General features: G+C 39.1%; 1 protein-coding gene across 3 annotated transcripts in view; it reads right to left on the bottom strand.

Annotated features, from left to right (window-relative positions):
- The window catches only part of WDR76 (WD repeat domain 76), a 62510-nt gene extending 42494 nt beyond the window's left edge, over positions 1-20016 (bottom strand). For 2 of the 3 annotated variants that reach the window (XM_082648691.1, XM_082648692.1), the window contains exons 1-4: positions 19900-20016; positions 18642-19052; positions 5873-5965; positions 4522-4577 (exon numbers count right to left, since the gene is read on the bottom strand). In XM_082648691.1, coding sequence (XP_082504817.1) covers positions 4522-4577; positions 5873-5965; positions 18642-19052; positions 19900-19956 — 617 coding nt within the window. In that variant the 5' untranslated portion in view covers positions 19957-20016. Of the gene's footprint in view, positions 1-4521; positions 4578-5872; positions 5966-18641; positions 19053-19868 lie in introns of all 3 variants that reach the window. The other variant, XM_082648693.1, reaches the window with a different exon arrangement.
- Between the last annotated feature and the right edge of the window lie 1285 nt (positions 20017-21301).

Genomic DNA, 21301 nt, shown 5'->3' with positions numbered 1-21301 from the left:
CAGGGCAGGAATAGTGACGCAGACGTAGAGAACGAACATGTGGATGTGGCGGGGGTGGGGGGGAGGGTGGGATGAACTGGGAGATTAGGATTGACATATATACACTACAATGTGTAAAACAGATAGCTAGTGGGAACCTGATGTATAGCACAGGGAACTAAGCTTGGTGCTCTGTGATGACCTAGATGGGTGGGATGGGGAGGTGGGGGGTGGGAGGGAGGTCCAAGAGGGAGGGAATATATGTGTACATATAGTTGATTCACTTCGTTGTACAGCAGAAACTAACACAACATTGTAAAGCAATTATACTCCAATTTAAAAAATAAAAGAGGGGACTCACTACAGATCCTATGGACATTAAAAAGGTAATAAAGGAATAATATGAACAACTCAATGCCCACATATTTGAAAACCTAGATAAAATGGACCAATTCCTTGAAACATACACTTTGCCAAAACTCATACAAGAAACAATTTGAAAAGGCCTGTATTTATTAAAGAAATTGAACTAGTAATTAATAACCTTCCAAAACAGAAAGCATCAGGCTGATACGGGTGCACTAGTGAGTTCTACCACACATTGAAGGGAAAAATTAAACCAATTCTCTACAATCTTTTTCAGAGGACAGAAGCAGAGGGAATACTACCTAACTCATTCTATGAAGCTAACATTACTGTGATATCAAAACCAGACAGACATTACAAGAACAGAAAACTACAGATCAATATCTCTCATGAGCCGAGATGCAAAAAACCTCAACAGAATATTAGTAAATTGAATCCAACAATGTATAAAATGTATTATAAACCACAACCAACTGGAATATATCCCAGGTATGCAACACTAGCTCAACACACAAAAATCAATTAATGTAATCCACCCATCAACAGGCTGAGAAAAAAAATTGCATGATCTTATCAATAAATGCAGGAAAAGCATTTGGGAAATCCCAGCACCCATTCAGAATAAAAATTCTCAGTAAACTGAAAATAGAGGGGAACTTCCTCAACGAAATAAAATCTACAAAAAACCCTATAGCTAACATAATATTTAGTGGTGAGAAATGCCAAGCTTTCCCACTGAGATCAGGTACAAGGCAAGAATGTCCTCTCTCAGCACTCCTTACCAATACTGTCGGACTTCCCTGGTAGCGCAGTGGTTGAGAATCCACCTGCCAATGCAGGGGACATAGGTTCGAGCCCTAGTCCAGGAAGATCCCACATGCCGCGGAGCAACTAAGCCCATGCGCCACAACTACTGAGCCTGCACTCTAGAGCCCGCGAGCCACAACTACTGAGACCACATTCCACAACTACTGAAGCCCGTGCACCTAGAGCCCGTGCTCCACAACAAGAGAAGCCACCGCAATGAGAAGCCCGCATATCACAAGGAAGAGTAACCCCCTCTCGCCGCAACTAGAGAAAGCCTGCGCGCAGCAACGAAGACCCAACACAGCCAAAAATTAATTAATTAATTAATTAACTAACAACAACAAAAAAATCGCACTGTGCTGAAAGTTCTAGCTAATGCAATAATAGAAGAAAAGGAAATAAATGGTATAAAGATTGGTAAGAAAGAAATAAAACTGTATTTGTTCACAAATGACATGATAGTCTATTTAGAAAATTCTAAAGAATGGATAAAAATATTCCTGGAAGTAATAAGTGATTATAGCAAGGTTGTAGAATACCGGGTTAATATACAAAAGTCAACTGATTTCCTATATACCAGCAAGAAACAAGTGAAATTTGAAATTTAAAATACAACCCATTTAAATTATAAAGCAAAAAAAAAACCACTTCGGCATAAATCTAAGAAAATATTTATAAGATTTATATGAGGAAAACTACAAAACTCTGATGATAGAAATCATAGAACTAAATAAATGGAGAGATTATCCATGTTCTTTGACAAGAAGACATATTGTCAAGATGTCAGTTCTTCCCAACTTAATCTATAGATTCAAAGCAATCCCAATCAAAATCCCAGCAAGTTATTTTGCAGATATTGACAAACTGATTCTACAGTTTATACAGGGAGGCAAAAGACACAGAAGAACTAACACAATATTTAAGGAGAAGAACAAAGTTAGAGGACTGATTACCCAATGTCAAAACTTACTTTAAAGCCATAATAAGCAAAACAGTGTGATATTGACAAAAGAAACAATTCAACCGTCCATCAACATAGCACATTCATACAGAAGAAAACACATGATGAAGTAAAGCTGTACACATCAACATGAATGAATTTTAAAACATAAAGATATAAAAATGAGCAAAATAAAATCGCAGAATATAAAAATGGCACATTATATGTCAATATAAAAAACAGGACAAAATAAGCAAAATACTGTTTAAATATACATTCACAGGTGGTAAAACTATAAATAAATGCAAGGAGTGATTATCACAGAATTCAGCATAATGGACTTCCTTGACAGTCCCATGGTTAAGAATCAGCCTTCCAATGCAGGGGATGCGGGTTCGATCCTTGGTCAGGGAACGAAGATCCCACATGCTGCGGGGCTACTAAGCCCGCATGCTCTAGAGTCCACGCACCGCAACTACAGAGAAGCCCACGCACTGCAACGAAAGATCCCGTGTGCCACAACTAAGACCCCACACAGCCAAATAAATAAATAAATAAGAATTCACATAATGACTGTTATCTGGAGGGAGGGCCTTAAGAGGTACTATAAATTTCTATTGACCTGGATGGCAAGTACATGGATGGGTGCTTGAATTACTATTATTTTTTCAACTATACAAATACTTCATATGTGGGGACTTCCCTGGTGGCACAGTGATTAAGAATCCGCCTGCCAATACAGGGGACACGGGTTTGATCCCTGGTCTGGGAAGATCCCACATGCCACGGAGCAACTAACCCCATGTGCCACAACTACTGAGCCTGCATTCTAGAGCCCACTTGCCACAACTACTGAAGCCCGTGTGCCTAGAGCCAGTGCTCCACAACAAGAGAACCCACTGCAATGAGAAGCCCGTGCACCACAACAAAGAGTAGCCCCTGCTCGCTGCAACTAGAGAAAGCCCACACCCACAGCAACGCAGATCCAATGCAGCCAAAAATAAATAATAAATTTTTTAAAAAATAAATTGATTAATAAAAAAATATTTCACATGCACTTCTCTGTATGTATAATATATTTAGTAATTTTTAAAAACTTAAACCCCTCCAGATTGGCATAATGCCAACTTTACAGATAAAGAAAGAAAATTACATAAATTGTCCAAAGTTAATACCATAGCTATAAGTTGCTGAATTGAAACTTGAAATCATGTTTGCCAAATTTCAAAAGCTATGCTCTTTCCTCTATATTACATAACTTCTGCTCTATCTACTGGATACTAATACTTATACAACTACTAAGTGCTGGAATTGTGACTTAGGTGAGAAAAACACCATTAATCTTTGCTAATAGGGCTTCCCTGGTGGCACAGTGGTTGAGAGTCTGCCTGCCGATGCAGTGGACATGGGTTCGTGCCCCGGTCCGGGAAGATCCCACATGGCGCGGAGCGGCTGGGCCCGTGAGCCATGGCCGCTGAGCCTGCGCGTCCGGAGCCTGTGCTCCGCGGCAGGAGAGGCCACAGCAGTGAGAGGTCCGCGTACCGCAAAAAAAAAAAAAATCTTTGCTAATAAAAAATATGCAGAACCGGTGCTATTATCTTCCAGTGTTAATGATGTTCCTCCTGTAACAATTTTTCACACTCGCGGATACCTGGTCATAATTAAAGGTTTAGCTTTTCTCAAGCTAGCTAACCTGCATGAGAATCAAACCAATTAAATGATGCTACATTTCATTAGCATCTAGCACTAAAAAAATGGTCTACTGATGCCAAGATTTTCAGTTTCTTCTCTTATACATAAGCCCTGCTAAAATGAAGAGGAGAGAACTTAACCTGAGGAATCCTGGAGTTCAAATCCCGAAGCTTCCACTTAAGAACTACTTTGACCTTGAGCAAATTATCAGTACTTTACCTCTTTGAGCCTGTTTTCTATCCCACAAAATTTTTGCCAGAAATAAATGAGATAATGCAGTATAAAAATTTTAGGTCACTGCACTGTATTTCATAGATGTGCAACAAATGCTCATTTCCTTCCTTTATTCTAGGAATGGGAAAGAAAAAACAAATTGAGAAGCAAAAAGATAGCCAGAAAAATAAAGTAGAAGAATCTTTAAGAACAGTTTCTCAGGCAAAAATAAGAACAATTTAGTGGTAATAAAGATTTCCCTCCATTAGCAGCAGTAATAAATATAAACAAAATTCAGCTCTCAAGATTCTATTTCCTGTATAGTCCTTTGATGAAGATGAGAACTTTACAGTTATTAAAAGGTAGCATTCCCTCAGAGTTCCTATAAAGGATTAAGATTAGATTAAATTAAATTACAGAGTTTCTGATCTGCTATTTATTTTACTATATTGAACCAGTTTTTCAAATTATAAAACAACTCAGCAATATATCATGGTACAGGAAATGTAAACCAAATCTTTTACCTTTTGGATTCAGGAGGCTGTCTCTTCTTTATCATTTCACGGAGTCTTGCAGCTGACTGCAAAATACACAAAACATACACATGTAAAAAAACACTATCTTATAACTACATAGCTTACCTTCTAAAATATTAGGTATCTGCTACTGTTTCCACACTAAACCAAGATCTATATAGCAACTAAAGAACCGTGAGATATGATACCTGTTCTTCTAGTAGACGTGAGGCAAATACACTATCAATAATAAAGACAAGTATATAATACTATCTAATGTACTGACATTCTGATACCTTGGACCAAGTTGCTAACAAGTTTACATCATTAAACATTAAACATTTATCAAATATACTACAAATTTAAAAGTTTAAATTCTACTACAGGCAATTCTACTTTGGTGTTTTCCAGAAAAGTTGCAGGTTATATTTCCACAAATCAAATCAGAATTTCTGTTAACTAAAATCAAAATCAGGGATACTTTTGTCTAAATTATGAATTTTCAACTGTTAGTGACTCAACAATTTAGTCCCTTATATTAATTCACCCTCCCTCCCCTCAAGATGCAAATACACACTGAATATTTAGGAATCTGGTATTCAGAGAAACCAAAGAGTTATGTAATAAAGCCAAGGATTTAATGTATTTTGGGGGAAAACATCACACACCCTCCTAAACAGCTATTCTCTCATACATAGAAATTTTACCCCAGTGTGAAGACCTTCAGTGTAAATTATACCTTTAGTAATAATGATTATAAAACATTAGCATACTTCTGGCCACTTATCCTTAAAGTTTCCTATACAAAGCATATTCCCATATATTCTTTTTTTTTTTTTTTTTTTGGCCTTGCCACACTGCATGAGGGATCTTAGTTCCCTGACCAGGGATTGAACCTGCACCCCCTGCAATGGAAGCTCGGAATCTTAACCATGGGACTTCCAGGAAAGTTCCTCGCATCTATTCTTAAAGTTTAAAAAAAAAGCCGTCCTCTCTCTCCTCTACCACACATCCCTTAACCCATCCCTCCCACTTCACCTTTAACCTTTAGTTAAAGCAACCTCTTGGAACATACCCTGTTTCTTTGAATCCAAGACAACTATTCATAAGACACCATTATCTTATGTACTACCAAAAAAGGGGTGAGGGGAAGCTGCCAGTTATAGTTTTAATATGCCAACTTCAAAAAAAAATGTCTTGGAATCAATAAAATATGGTAACCTCTTTCTATTAAGTGAAAATCTTGCTCCTAGCTTTACCCTCCCTCATTTGACACTATGAAACCTGATACTATGGTATTTTATCAACCTACTGGCAAGAGGAATAGTATCTCAGTTTTAATTAGAAACTCCACACAAACCTCAGACAACTGAAGAGAAGCAAAAAAGTTTGCATTTTCTGATATGTTCTTCAGTCTCTTCTTTTCGTATGGTGACAATCCTGAAAAATCATCCTATGAAATTACACCAAAAAGATTATTACTTTATATAATCCATAGCAAAAGTGCCTCGCAAAACTAGTTGTTGCATTCTCCACATGTATATTTTCCTTCAAATTGCACCTACTCTAATTATTTTATGTTATCTTACCAAACAGGACATAATCTTTGCTGCATTGAATATTGAGATAAAGAGTCTGAGTTTGGGATAATCACAGAATATATGTATGGCTTCCCAATTAAATAACAAGTGATCTGATGTCAGAAGTCAGGTAGTGTAACCTAATAGCACATTACTTCCTACTGGCCGTTAATTGTACTATTTCTCAAAGTTATCTTTTTATTAAACAAAACAAGAAAAAACTCAATAACAGAAATTTTAAAATTCATTGAAATGGTTAAAGAAATTCAGAAAAGAGAACAAAGAAAGAGAAACACATGGGCAAAAAAGACAACTTTGAACTAGAAAATCTTGGAGGTCCAATATCCAACTAATAGTTGTAGGGGGAAAAAAGGAGCAGAGAAAATGGAGAGAAAATCATTAGAGAAATAATACAAGAAATTTTCTCAAAACTGAAGAAATGAGTTACCAGATTAAAAGGGCCTGACATGTATGCAACACAATGAATGAAAAAAGACTCAAGCCTAGGCACATCATCACAAAATTTCTCAGTTCCTGAGATGGGTGAGTTAAGAGAAGATCCCAAAAGCTTGCAGAGGGAAAAATAGACCACAAAGAACCAAGAATCAGAATGATACTAACTTCTCAATATTGAGGAAGCTAGAAAACAATGGAAGAATGTGTTAAAAATGATAAGGAAAAATTAAATTATTTTCAACTTACAATTCTAAATCCAGTTAAGCCAGCAATCAAATAAAAAGCATAAAGACTTTTTTCAGACATGCAAACTATCTTTCATACACCTGTTTTCAGGAAGTTACTATAAGCTGCACTTCATCAAAATGAGATAATAAACCAAGAAAAAGACAGGATCCAGGCTACAGAAGCTCCAACACAGGACAGATAAAAGATAAAAGAAATTTAAAGGAAAGCAGTAAAAAGGCCAAGAAAGAGTAAAACAGTCCAGAAAGAAGTAGGAAGATGGAGGGCCCCAGAAAATATTTCATGAATAAAATATATATATACACATGAAGCCATTAGAATTATGTGATTTACATTGAGAGAAATTTTGCAACTCAGGTAAAGCTTGGACTATACGTAATAAAGATCTGGGAAGGGAAAACATGGGGTGGGGGGAGAAGGGGACAGCACACATGTTTAAACTTCACTTTCCATAGTAAGTCAATAGATAATGTGGGGGAGAAAAGCTAAAATGGCTTAAAGTGCAATTTGTCTGTTGAGCAGCAACCACAAATAGAGAGGTATGTGACAGAAAATTGTTGGCTGTTTTGATTTGTTCCTGTGTATACATGTGTGTACATATGGAATTACCTCTATGTAAGATACATATACACAAACACGTGGAATTATATGATGTAAACACATATGTACATGCATCAATTTGACCAAAATAAAGATTTTTCTCACACACACATAAAATAACAGTGGCAGCAAAGGTTATTTTGACATTGCCTTTAAAATTGCTTCTCAGACAAAAACATCACCACCATCATCATCAAGAACTTCCTAAGAATCTATTTCAAAATGGTGCATTTGGAGATCAAAGAAACAAATTTAAATGATTCTACTTACCACAGGAAAAATTAAGAAAATTAACAAAAATCATCAGACATTTTTTTGAGGTATGTGTAATTCAAACTATTCTCACCCATTACGCACCCCTCAAAAACTTGCAACATCAAACACTGAGCAAAGAAGATCAGACAAAGTGGGCTGTCAAAGTAAATATATTATAGAAAATAGATATCTTTTTAATTCCATTATCTTGACACTTGAGAAGTTACTGCGTCTATAAAACAGGAAAAGAAATGCTATCTTTAAAAAAACGAAAGAAGGAAAATAACTTTAATTAAAAATATGCTTGGGGGCTTCCCTGGTGGCGCAGTGGTTGAGAGTCCGCCTGCCGATGCAGGGGACACGGGTTCGTGCCTCGGTCCAGGAAGATCCCACATGCCGTGGAGTGGCTGGCCCCGTGAGCCATGGCCGCTAAGCCTGTGCATCCAGAGCCTGTGCTCCGCAATGGGAGAGGCCACAACAGTGAGAGGCCCGCGTACCACAAATGCTTCATGCCAAAAATTTACAAACTGTATGAAAACAAATACAACATTCCCCAAATGACAAAACTGTAGAGATGGAAAACAAATTAGTGGTTGCCAGGGGTTAAGGATGGTGAGAGGGAAGGCAGTGGGCATAACTATAAAGGGGTAGCCTAACAGAGATCTTTGTAGAGATGGAGTATTTCTGTATCGTGATTGTGGTAGTGGCTACATGAATCTATACATGTGATAAAATGATACAGAACTATACACACACCTTATACCAATATGAATTTCCTGGTTTTGATATTGCAATGTAGTTATTTAAGATGTACTCATTGGGGGAGTTCCCTGATGGCCAAGTGGTTAGGACTCTGCACTCTCACTGCCAAGGGCCCGGTTCAATCAAAAAACAAACAAGATGTCCTCATTGGGAAAAACTGGGTGAAGAATACATGAGACCTCTCTGTACTACTTTTGCAAATTGCTATGAATCTGTAATCACTCTGAAATAAAATTTTTTAAAAATATACATTTCTCAGCTAACATCATACTTAATGGTGAAAAACTGAAAGGTTTTCCCCTAAACTTCGGAACAAGATAAATATGTCTGCTCTCGCCACTTCTGTTAAACATTGTACTGGAAGTTCTAGCAAGGACAATTAGACAAAAAAGGAAATAAAAGACATCCAGATTGGACAGGAAGAAATATAACTATCTTTATTGCCAATGACATAATCTTATACGTAGAAAATCCTAAAGAATCCACACAAAAAAATTAGAATAAATGACTTCAGCAAAGTTGTAAGATACAAGATCAACATACAAAAATAAGTTGTATTTCTATAATTATCAATGAACAGTCAGAAAATGAAATTAAGGAAACAATACCATTCATAATAGCATCAAAAAGAAAAATATACTTTGACACAAATTTAACCAAAGAAGTGCAAGGCTTGTACACAGAAAATTACAAAATATTGAAGGAAATTAAAGAAGATCTAAGTAAATGGAAAGACATCTCATGTTCATAGATTGAAAAACTTAATATTGTTAAAATGGCAATACTTCCCAAATTGACCTACAGATTCAGTGCAATATCTGTCAAAATTCTAAATGTCATTTTTGCAGAAATGGATAAGCTGATCCTAAAATTCAAATGGCAATGCAAGGGACACAGAATGGCCAAACAATCTTGAAAAAGAAGAACCAAGTTAAAAGACTCACACTTCCTGATTTCAAAACTTAACTACAAAGCTACAGTAGTTAAAACAGTGTGGAACTGGCATAAGGATAGGCAGATAGATCAACTAAATAAAACTGAGTCTAGAAATAAACCTATATACCTATGGTGAATTTGTTTTCAATAAGGAAGTCCAGACCATTCAACGTGAAAGAAGAGTCTTGACAACAAATGGTTCTAGGACAAAAAGATATCCATATGCAAAAGTATGAATTTGGACCCCATCTCATATCATATACAAAAATTAACTCAAAATAGATCAAAGACCTAAATTTAACAGCTAAAGCTATAAAATTCTCAGAAGGAAATATAGGTGTAAGTCTTCATAACCCTGGCGTAGGCAATGGTTTCTTAGATATGACACCAAAGCACCAGCAACAAAAGAAAAAATAAACTGACCTCGAATTAAAATTTTTAAATGAAATTTAAATTTAAAACATTTGTATGTCAAAGGACATTATCAAGAAAGTGAAAAGAAAGTCCCAGAATGAGAGAAAATATTTGCAAATAATATATCTAATAAGGACCTAGTGTCCAGAATACATAAAGAACTCTTACAATTCAACAAGAAAAAGACAACTTAGGGGCTTCCCTGGTGGCGCAGTGGTTGAGAGTCCGCCTGCCGATGCAGGGGACACGGGTTTGTGCCCTGGTCCGGGAAGATCCCACATGCTGCGGAGCGGCTGGGCCCGTAAGCCATGGCCGCTGAGTCTGCGCGTCCGGAGCCTGTGCTCCACAACGGGAGAGGCCACAACAGTGAGAGGCCCACATACCGCAAAAAAAAAAAAAAAAAAAAAAAGGACAACTTAGAGGAGACCTTCAAGATGGCGGAGGAGTAAGACATGGAGATCACCTTCCTCCCCACAAATACATCAGAAATACATCTACATGTGGAACAACTCCTACAGAACACCTACTGAACGCTGCCAGAAGACCTCAGACTTCCCAAAAGGCAAGAAACTCCCCACGCACCTGGGTACGGCAACAAAGAAAAACAGAGACAAAAGAATAGGGACAGGTCCTGCACCTCTGGGAGGGAGCTGCGAAGGAGGAAAAGTTTCCACACACTAGGAAGGGCAAAGCGGAGAGATTTCCGCACAGAGGATTGGTGCCGACCAGCACTCACCAGTCTGAGAGGATTCTCTGCTCACCTGTTGGGGTGGGTGGGGACTGGGAGCTGAGGCTCAGGCTTCGGAGGTCAGATCCCAGGGAGAGGACTGGAGTTGGCCATGTGAACACAGCCTGAAGGGGGATAATGCGCCACAACAAGCCGGGAGGGAGTCCAGGAAAAAGTCTGGACCTGCCTAGAGGCAAGAGACCACTGTTTTGGGGTACGAGGAGAGGGGATTCAGAACACCACTTAAACAAGCTCCAGAGACAGGTGCAAGCCACGCCTTTCAGCGTGGTCACCAGAGATGGGCATGAAACACTAAGACTGCTGCCACAGCCACCAAGAAGCCTGTGTACAAGCACAGGTCACTATCCACACCTTCCCTCCCGGGAGCCTGTGCAGCCCGCCACTGCCAGGGTCCCGTGATGCAGGGACAACTTCCCAGGAGAACACACAGCACACCTCATGCTGTTGCAATGACATGCTGGCTTCTGCCACCACAGGCTCGCCGCACATTCCATACCCCTCCCTCCCCCCCGGCCTGAGTGAGCCAGAGCCCCCTAATCAGCTGCTACTTTAACGCCATCCTATCTGAGCGAAGAACAGACCCCCTCAGGTGACCAACACGCAGAGGCAGGGCCAAATCCAAAGATGAACCGCAGGAGCTGTATGAACAAAGAAGAGAAAGGGAAATTTCTCCCAGCAGCCTCAGGAGCAGCGGATTAAATCTCCACAACTTGATGTACCCTGTATCTGTGGAATACCTGAATAGACAACGAATCAACCCAAAATTGAGGCAGTGGATTTTGGGAGCAACTGTAGACTTAAGAGTTTGCTTTCTGCATCTAATTTGTTTCTGGTTTCATGTTTATCTTAGTTTAGTATTTAGAGTTAATTGTCATTAGTAGATTTCTTTATTAATTTGGTTGCTCTCTTCCTCCTTTTTATATATATATATAGATTTTTTTCCTTTTTCTCTTTTTGTGAGTGTGTACGTGTATGCTTCTTTCTGTGATTTTGTCTGTACAGCTTTGCTTTTACCATTTGTCCTACTGTTCTGTCTGTCCGTTTTTGTTTTTGTTTTTTAAGTAGTTTTTAGTGCTTGCTATCATTGGTGGATTTGTTTATTGGTTTGGTTGCTCTCTTCTTTCTTTCTTTTTTTATTATTTTTTCATTTTTTTATTTTTAATAATTATTTTTTTATCTTAAGAACTCTATTTATTATTTTTTCTTTCTTTCTTTCATTTTTTTCTCGCTTTTCTTCTGAGCCATGTGGCTAACAGGGTCTTGGTGCTCCAGCTGGGTATCAAGCCTATGCCTCTGAGGTGGGAGATCAGAGCTCAGGATGTTGGTCCACCAGAGACCTCCCAGCTCCATGTAATATCAAATGGCAAAAGCTCTCCCAGAGATCTCCATCTCAACGCTAAGACCCAGCTCTACTCAACAACCAGCAAGCTACAGTGCTGGACACCCTATGCCAAACAACTAACAGGACAGGAACACAACCCCACCCGCTAGCAGAGAGGCTGCCTAAAATCATAATAAGGTCACAGACACCCCAAAACACACCACTGGACATGGTCTTGCACACCAGAAAGACAAGATCCAGCCTCATCCACCAGAACACAGGCACTAGTCCCCTCCACCAGGAAGCCTTCACAACCCACTGAACCAACCTTGGCCACTAGGGGCAAACACCAAAAACAACGGGAACTACGAACATGCAGCCTGCGAAAAGGAGACCCCAAACACAGTAAGTTAAGCAAAATGGGAAGACAGAGAAATACACAGCAGATGAAAGAGCAACATAAAAACCCACCAGGGCAAACAAATGAAGAGGAAATAGGCAGTCTACCTGAAAAAGAATTCTGAGTAATGATAGTAAAGATGATCGAAAAACTTGGAAATAGAATGCAGAAAATAAAGAAACGTTTAACAAGGACCTAGAAGAACTAAAGAGCAAACAAACAATGATGAACACAATAAATGAAATCAAAAATTCTCTAGAAGGAATCAACAGCAGAATAACTGAGGCAGAAGAACGGATAAGTGACCTGGAAGATAAAATAGTGGAAATAACCACTGCAGAGCAGAATAAAGAAAAAAGAATGAAAAGAATTGAGGACAGTCTCAGAGACCTCTGGGACAACATAAACACACCAACATTCAAATAATGGGGGTCCCAGAAGAAGAAGAGTAAAAGAAAGGGACTGAGAAAATATTTGAAGAGATTATAGTTGAAAACTTCTCTAATATGGGAGAGGAAATAGTCAATCGAGTCCAGAAATCACAGAGAGTCCCATACAGGATAAATCCAAGGAGAAACATGCCGAGACACACATTAATCAAACTAACAAAAATTAAACTCAAAGAAAAAATATTAAAAGCAACAAGGGAAAAGCAACAAATAACCTACAACGGAATCCCCATAACCTTCCAAGAAACAAAAGCCCAGGACTAGATGGCTTCACAGGAAAATTCTATCAAACATTTAGAGAAGAGCTAACACCTATCCTTCTCAAACTGTTCCAAAATATAGCAGAGGGAGGAACATTCCCAAACTCATTCTACAAGGCCACCATCACCCTGATGCCAAAACCAGACAAAGATGTCATTAAGAAAGAAAACTACAGGCCAATATCACTGATGAACACAGATGCAAAAATCCTCAACACACTACTAGCAAACAGAATCCAACAGCACATTAAAAGGATCATACACCATGATCAAGTGGGGTTTATCCCAGGAATGCAAGGATTCTTCAGTATACGCAAATCAATCGATGTGATACACTATAATAACAAATGGAAGAATAAAAACCATACGATCATCACAATAGCTGCAGAAAAGGCTTACAACAAAATTCAACACCCATTTATGATAAAAACCCTCCAGAAAGTAGGCACAGAGGGAACTTACCTCAACGTAATAAAGGCCATATATGACAAACCCACAGCCAACATTGTCCTCAATGGTGGAAAACTGAAACCATTTCCACTAAGATCAAGAATAAGACAAGGTTGCCCACTCTCACCACTATTGTTCAACATAGTTTTGGAAGTTTTAGCCACAGCAATCAGAGAAGAAAAAGAAATAAAAGGAATCCAAATCGGTAAAGAAGAAGTAAAACTGTCACCGTTTGCAGATGACGTGATACTATACACAGAGAATCCTAAAGATGCTACCAGAAAACTACTAGAGCTAATCAATGAATTTGGTAAAGTAGCAGGATACAAAATTAACGTATAGAAATCTCTTGAATTCCTACACACTAATGATGAAAAATCTGAAAGTGAAATTAAGGAAACACCCCCATTTACCAGTGCAACAAAAAAAATAAAATACCTAGGAATAAACCTACCTAAGTAGACAAAAGACCTGTATGCAGAAAACTATAAGACACTGATGAAAGAAATTAAAGATGATACAAATAGATGGAGATGTATACCATGCTCTTGGATTGGAAGAATCAACATTATGAAAATGACTATACTACCCAGAGCAATCTACAGATTCAGTTCAATCCCTATCAAACCACCACTGGCATTTTTCACAGAACTAGAACAAAAAATTTCACAATTTGTATGGAAACACAAAAGACCCCAAAGCCAAAGCAATATTGAGAAAGAAAAATGGAGGTGGAGGAATCAGGCTCCTGGACTTCAGACTATACTACAAAGCTACAGTAATCAAGACAGTATGGTACTGGCACAAAAACAGAAGTATAGATCAATGCAACAGGATAGAAAGCCCAGAGATAAACCCATGCACATATGGTCACCTTATTTTTGATAAAGGAGGCAAGAGTATACAAGACAGCCTCTTCAATAAGCGGTGCTGGGAAAACTGTACAGCTATATGTAAAAGAAAGAAATTAGAACACTCCCTAATACCATACACAAAAATAAACTCAAAATGGATTAAAGACCTAAATGTAAGGCCAGACACTATAAAACTCTTAGAGGAAAACAAAGGCAGAACATTCTATGACATAAATTACAGCAAGATCCTTTTTGACCCACCTCCTAGAGAAATGGAAATAAAAATAAACAAATGGGACCTAATGAAACTTAAAAGCTTTTGCACAGCAAAGGAAACCATAAACAAGACGAAAAGACAACCCTCAGAATGGAAGAAAGTATTTGCAAATGAAGCAACTGACAAAGGATTAATCTCCAAAATATACAAGCAGCTCATGCACCTCAATATCAAAAAAACAACCCAATCCAAAAATGGGCTGAAGACCTAAATAGACATTTCTCCAAAGAAGATACACAGATTGCCAACAAACACATGAAAGAATGCTCAACATCAGTAATCATTAGAGAAATGCAAATCAAAACTACAATGAGGTATCACCTCACACCAGTCAGAATGGCCATCATCAAAAAATCTACAAACAATAAATGCTAGAGAGGGTGTGGAGAAAAGGGAACCCTCCTGCACTGTTGGTGGGAATGTAAATTGATACAGCCACTATGGAGAAGAGTATGGAGGTTCCTTAAAAAACTAAAAATAGGCCTTCCCTGGTGGCACAGTGGTTGAGAGTCTGCCTGCCGATGCAGGGGACACGGGTTCGTGTCCCGGTCCGGGACGATCCCACATGCCGCGGAACGGCTGGGCCCGTGAGCCATGGCCACTGAGCCTGCGCGTCCGGAGCCTGTGCTCCGCAACGGGAGAGGCCACAACAGTGAGAGGCCTGCGTACCGCAAACAAACAAACAAACAATTAAGGACATTAGGTTAAGTGAAATAAGTCACAAAAAGACAAAAACTATATGATTCCACTTATATGAGGTACTTATAACAATCAAATTCACAGAGACAGAAAGTAGAATGGTAGTTTTCACAGGCTGAAAGGAGGTAGGGGAATGGGGAGTTATTTAATGGGTATAGAGCTTCAGTTTTACAAGATGAAGAATTCTGGACATTCGTTTTACATCTATGTAAATGTACATAACACTACTGAAACTGTACACTTAAAAATGGTAAAGATGGTAAATTATACATTGTGTATTTTACCTCAATTAAAAATTTTAATTTTTAAAAAAGACAATAATAAGTATTGTTGAGGGTATAGAGAAATTGGATTTTTCATAGTGGTTATGTAAAAATGGTGCAGTCACTTTGGCAAACAATTTGACAATTCCTCAAAAAGTTAAACACAGTTACCATTTGACCCAGCAATTTCACTCCAAGGTATATACCAAGAGAATGGAAAACATCACACAAAATCTCACAAGTAAATGCTCATGGCAGCATTATTCTTAAGAGCAAAAAAGTGAAAGCAACCCAAATGTCCATCAACTGATGAATGCATAAACAAAATGTGGTATATCCATACAATGGAATATTATTCAGCCATAAAAAGGAATAAGTACCAATACATGCTACATGAATGAATGATGAAAACATGGTAAGTGAAGCCAGACCAAAAAAGCCATATATTGTATAATTCCATTTATATGAAATGTCCAGAACAGGCAAATCTATAGACAGAAAGTAGATTAGTGGTTTCCAGGGCTGAGGGAGGGAGGAATAGGGTTTGTAGTCACTGCTAACAGGTATGTGGTTTCTTTTTGGAGTGATGAAAATTTCTGAAATTGGATAGTCGTGATGGCTGCACAGCCTTATGTATGTATACTAAAAAACACTGAATTACACAATTTAGTAAATTTTATGTTATGTGAATTCTATCTTAATAAAAAAATAAATATATGCTTGATGACAGAAACTAGATATTCACATAGTCTTAAAGTATCTTCCTCAAAGTATTTAGTAATTACAAAGGGAAAAATAGTAAGTTTACATTAGAGAATCCTGGCAGACACCACCTTAGCTAAATGATCAAGGTCAACATCACCAGTAAGATACCAACATCATGTACACCCTGATATGATGCACTGAGGAGGGCACTTTCATTTCTGTGGTATGCTTCCCCAAAATGCAAAATCTTACTCTAATCATAAGAAAACAGCAGATAAACCCAAATTGAGGGAAATTATACAAAATAACTGCCCAGCACTATTCAAAAGTGTCAAGGTCATGAAAGATTGAGAAACTGTTTCCAGACATGACAACTAAATCCACTGTATGATCCTGGACTTGATACTGGAAGAGGAAAAGGATATTAGTTGGAAAACTGGTGAAATCCTAATAAATTCTGTACGTTAGTTAACAGCACTGTACCAAGGTTAATTTCTTAGTTCGATAAACATTCTATGCTATGTATGATATTAACAAAAACTGAAGATGGGTGAAAGATATAGGAGAATTGTCTTTACTATTTTTGCAGCTCTTCTGTAAGTGTAAAATTTTCTCAAATTTTTTTAAAACTGTTCAGAAATGCTTCATGATATTAAAATATTTAATAGAAGGACTGAGAGATGAAATTTAGCAAACTTCCCAGAAAAGGAGAATAAAATTCTAGACTTACAGGCACTTGTCTTTGATGTGACAGAAGCCATCCTTCACCTGAGAACAAATAAGCTTATAAACTAAATACTTTTCCTAGAGCATGGTACCACAAAGCCTTAACCATTTTACCCCAAAAAGATAATTATCGAAAGGGAAGAGAACAAAAGAATGAAATGTTCTATAAAAGATGTGAGCTCGGGCTTCCCTTGTGGTGCAGTGGTTAAGAATCCAACTGCCAATGCAGGGGACATGGGTTTGAGCCCTGGTCCGGGAATATCCCACGTGCCGCAGAGCACCTGGGCCCGTGCGTCACGGCTGCTGGGCCTGTGCTCTGGAGCCGGCGAGGCACAACTACTGAAGCCCGAGCACCTAGAGCCCGTGCTCCGCAACGGGAGAAACCACCGCAATGAGAGGCCAGCGTACCACAACGAGGAGGGGCCCCTGCTCACCACAGCTGGAAAGGGGCCGCGCGCATCAGCGAAGACCCAATGCAGCCAAAAATAAATAATAAATAAATTTATTTTTTTTTAAAAAAAGATGTGAGCTCTTTCAGCTTGTCCTAAGAAAATATATGCTGAGCATTTATGACTCTGACTATCTCCAGTCCTACCTCATGTTCTAATTTCTGACTCTGTTTACCTTACATCAAAATAAAATCTGTTTTATATTAGCCTCATATACTCAGAATCTTACAGTTCAAGAGGCCAAAGAGATAATCAAATCCACTGGTTCTCAAAGTGCAGTCCTGGACCGTTGTCTCTAGGAAACCATTTTAGACATGCAAATTCTATACCCACTTCAAAACTTCTGAATCAGAAACTGGTGGTGGAGCCCTGCACAAGAGTTTTAACAAGCCTCCCAGGTAATTCTGATATAGGCTAAAGTTTGAGAACCACCAATCTTATCCAATTTCCTCACAGTAGAAGTGATCTGCTTAAAGGTACAAGGTTTCTTAGAAGCGGCCATGACTAAAACCCAGGCTTCCAACCCCCAGTCCAACGCATTTATGACTTAGCCCACCCTGTCCCACCACAGGTCCTAGTTCATTACAACACCGCCTCAATTATCCCATCTCCCTTTCCCTACCATCATTTTCTGTTCTAGTTCCATCAACTTTTCATCATGTGGTAGGGTTTTACCTTGTCTTGCATAAAATTTGTCACTTTAAATGAAGTACAACACTCCCGGCAGGCAATAGAAGCCAAAAGAATTAGATGCTTAATTCCTTAAACTGATGGAACTATTATTTTAAATAGAATTAGTGTTTCTCACGTATCTTCTCTACTCCATCACTTGTCTCCTTTACATAATTAAAGGAAATATTCAGCACATGAATGCAATCAATTAATGGTGATTTTCCTAACCTGACATGGAGTCATTCAAATGCTATATGTCCCACAACTCAGCTTCTTCTGGTACACTGTGCATAAATATGTAAAGGTGAGCATGACACCAGAAAGTAGAAGTAAGCTCAAAAATAAATGCAATAAGCTGAGAGGAAGAAAAAGGGAAGCAGAGTGAAGATTAAGTCAATCCCCTCTTTCACAAATCGAAACCAAGAGTAAAATTAACCCAAGGAAGTTATGTTATACATTTAAAGAATAAAATTTCAGTTAAACATAAATTAGATGACAAAATAATCTGTTTGAGCTAATGAGACCCTTGATAACCTTAGCTTATCAGAACTTAAAAACATATTTTTAAATACGAAAAATTTGAATAAGCTAGTAATTAAATTCTTACCATGCCTGGTGTGGTACCTTCATCACTGTCTCCATCCTGGCTGCTTTCTGTATCAGCACTGAGAATCACTGTATCTGAAGTGCTCTTGTATTGCCACTTGTTACTTTCAGCATGAACATCTAAGGATGATTTTTCCAGAGTGGATTCTGCCTTGGAAGATGTGGCTTCCATCTTTGGGGTTAAAATCCTTCTGCAAGTTTTCTTTATTTCAGCCTTCTTACATTTCTTACATGCCACTTCATTGTTAGAATTCTTATCTAATAGGGATTTGGAGCGCTTAAGTTGATCTGGCTTGTAGCTACTGAGTGAAAAGGGAACAAGATACACCTTAGCTGTTTTTCCTAAAACTGTAGTCTGTACCGGTCTCAGAGACACATAAGCGATGTTTTGGTTTTCCTTATATTCATTCACCTATTCAGGTCAATAAAGGAAAACAGAGAGTATTAAAATTCCAGGTTTTAAGCCTTTTCTTACAGATCTGCATAAATAAATCTAATTCCTATTTCATAATGACAACACAAAGCCAAACTGATAGCCTGTAAGGAAACCTTTTTCCCTCCAAAATCTAGATACCTAATTCATTAACCTGAATAGAATTATTTATTATACTGGACACATTTCTTACCCATGAGTCGGCCAGACCAATAATAAAAATGACGACAGGGGCTTCCCTGGTGGCGCAGTGGTTGGGAGTCCGCCTGCCGATGCAGGGGATACGGGTTCGTGCCCCGGTCCGGGAGGATCCCACATGCCGCGGAGCGGCTGGGCCCGTGCGCCATGGCCGCTGAGCCTGCGCGTCCGGAGCCTGTGCTCCGCAGCGGGAGAGGCCACAACAGTGAGAGGCCCGCGTACCGCAAAAAAAAAAAAAAAAAAAAATGACGACAATTTGTAACTGAGGAGACTGAGTAAATGGAATTGTTTCAAGAGTGGGAAACTGACCATAACGACTGCAAAAGCAAATGCAGGCTTCCGGACCCCAGCCAGACACTATTTTGGGGGTTATTGATAAGCATCTTCCTCAATGCTGAAGGTCTACTTTCCAGAGGAAAACCAGGACAGGCATCCCCGCTTATCTTTTAAAGCAACACCCCAAAAAACCCGTTAAACTGAGAGATGCCCCAAGGAGCAGGAAAGTTTTAGAGTCAGGAGGTGCCGGGTGGCAAGTCCTCCCATCCTCCTCGGCCTATGCCCGGCACACCCCTCACGAAGACTGAGGCAGGAACACACCCGAAAGGGACAAGCCTTTTCTCCCATTCACCTGGAGTCGCTGTCTGGAGCCCACCTTCTCCTCGGCCTCCGCGCGCGACCCAGACATCCTCCCTCCGCTTAGCAGCTGGCGTCTTCCCGCCAAGATTGCGGCGGGAGGCGGGGATGGGTGGAGGTGGGAGGGGCGGGGAGGGGTCCGGGGAGGGGGAGGCCAGGGCGGCGCAGGAGGGTTCCGATCCCAGCCGGTGGGAGGGGGAGAGAACACTGGGCGTTACATTAGTCTCTTAAAGAGGCAAGGTTGCCAGCCTCACCCCAAACTCAAATTCCTCAGGGAATAGAAAGGACCGAATCGACATTTTTACCTTGGATCCCGGTGATTTTGATACTGCTGATGCCAGTATCTCACTTTGAAAAACACCTGCGCCTCTCCTAAGGAAAAACCACCTTGCCTAGTAACGTGAGCCTGGAAAAGACTCAGGAGCACTTAAATACCGTATGAAATAGAGAGGAAATGAAATCAATATATATGCAGCCTTTACCTCAGCCCCTAGTTCCTTGTAATCCCACCACCAGAAAATTATGCCCAATGGCCACCGTATTTTCTTCCTAGGAATAGAAGCATTTTGATTTTTTTTTTCAAGAGCTGATAACTTAAGCTGGTTTAAACTTCACCCACCAGTTAACTAAGTTGGTTTAAACTTCGCCCACCAGTTAACTAAGATTTAGTGATGACCTTACAAAGCCCAAAGACTGGGGAAATGTTTTAAATAACTTTTGTATCACAAAGCAGCATAAATAAGATTTCAGGGCACTGTATTTCTTATAGTTACTGCCATATTAAACTTTTTTTTTTCCTATTTTCTGGGTTGCCGCGAGCAGAAAAAATTGCCTTCCCAACAGATTTACTCCCTCTGGATAGCATAGTTTTGGAGCTGATGAATTTATAACAAATTTCTATCTACTCTTTTACAGTCCTTTTCTTTATAGCTCAAAACTGCTCCCTTGATTGGTTACTTGAGTTATCCACTGTTCCTTGATCGAGACTTGCCCAATTTCATTTCTTCTCCCAGCTGAGGCCCAATTTTAGGATACAGGTGAAATAATTTGAGAACTAATCCTATTAACAGCACCTTTAAAGCCCTTCAGGAACTTGCACACTCCTTGACTCAAAAATTACTGATAAAATCAAACTTTTCATAGTGTCTGATATATACCATGTTATTTCTGGACTTCAAGACTTTGCTCAGGCTGTCCCTTCTCTCCCCACCACAGCAGTTATAAAACCCTTTCTACAGTGACTGTGTTCTGACTACCAATTAGCCTATGTTTTTTAACACAACCCAACTAGTAAATTGGGATTTCAGTTACTCTTCTATAAGCCCTTGAAGACTTACTAAATGAAATTCAAGTTCCTGGAGGAAACAAGCCTTTCAACAATATTCCATACTCCTTAG

Source organism: Grampus griseus, assembly GCF_964374135.1.
Source record: "Grampus griseus genome assembly, chromosome: 2".
In the NCBI taxonomy this organism is placed as follows: domain Eukaryota; kingdom Metazoa; phylum Chordata; class Mammalia; order Artiodactyla; family Delphinidae; genus Grampus; species Grampus griseus.
The sequence above is the reverse complement of the archived record's forward strand: the minus strand, read 5'-3'. Positions and strand labels throughout refer to the sequence as shown.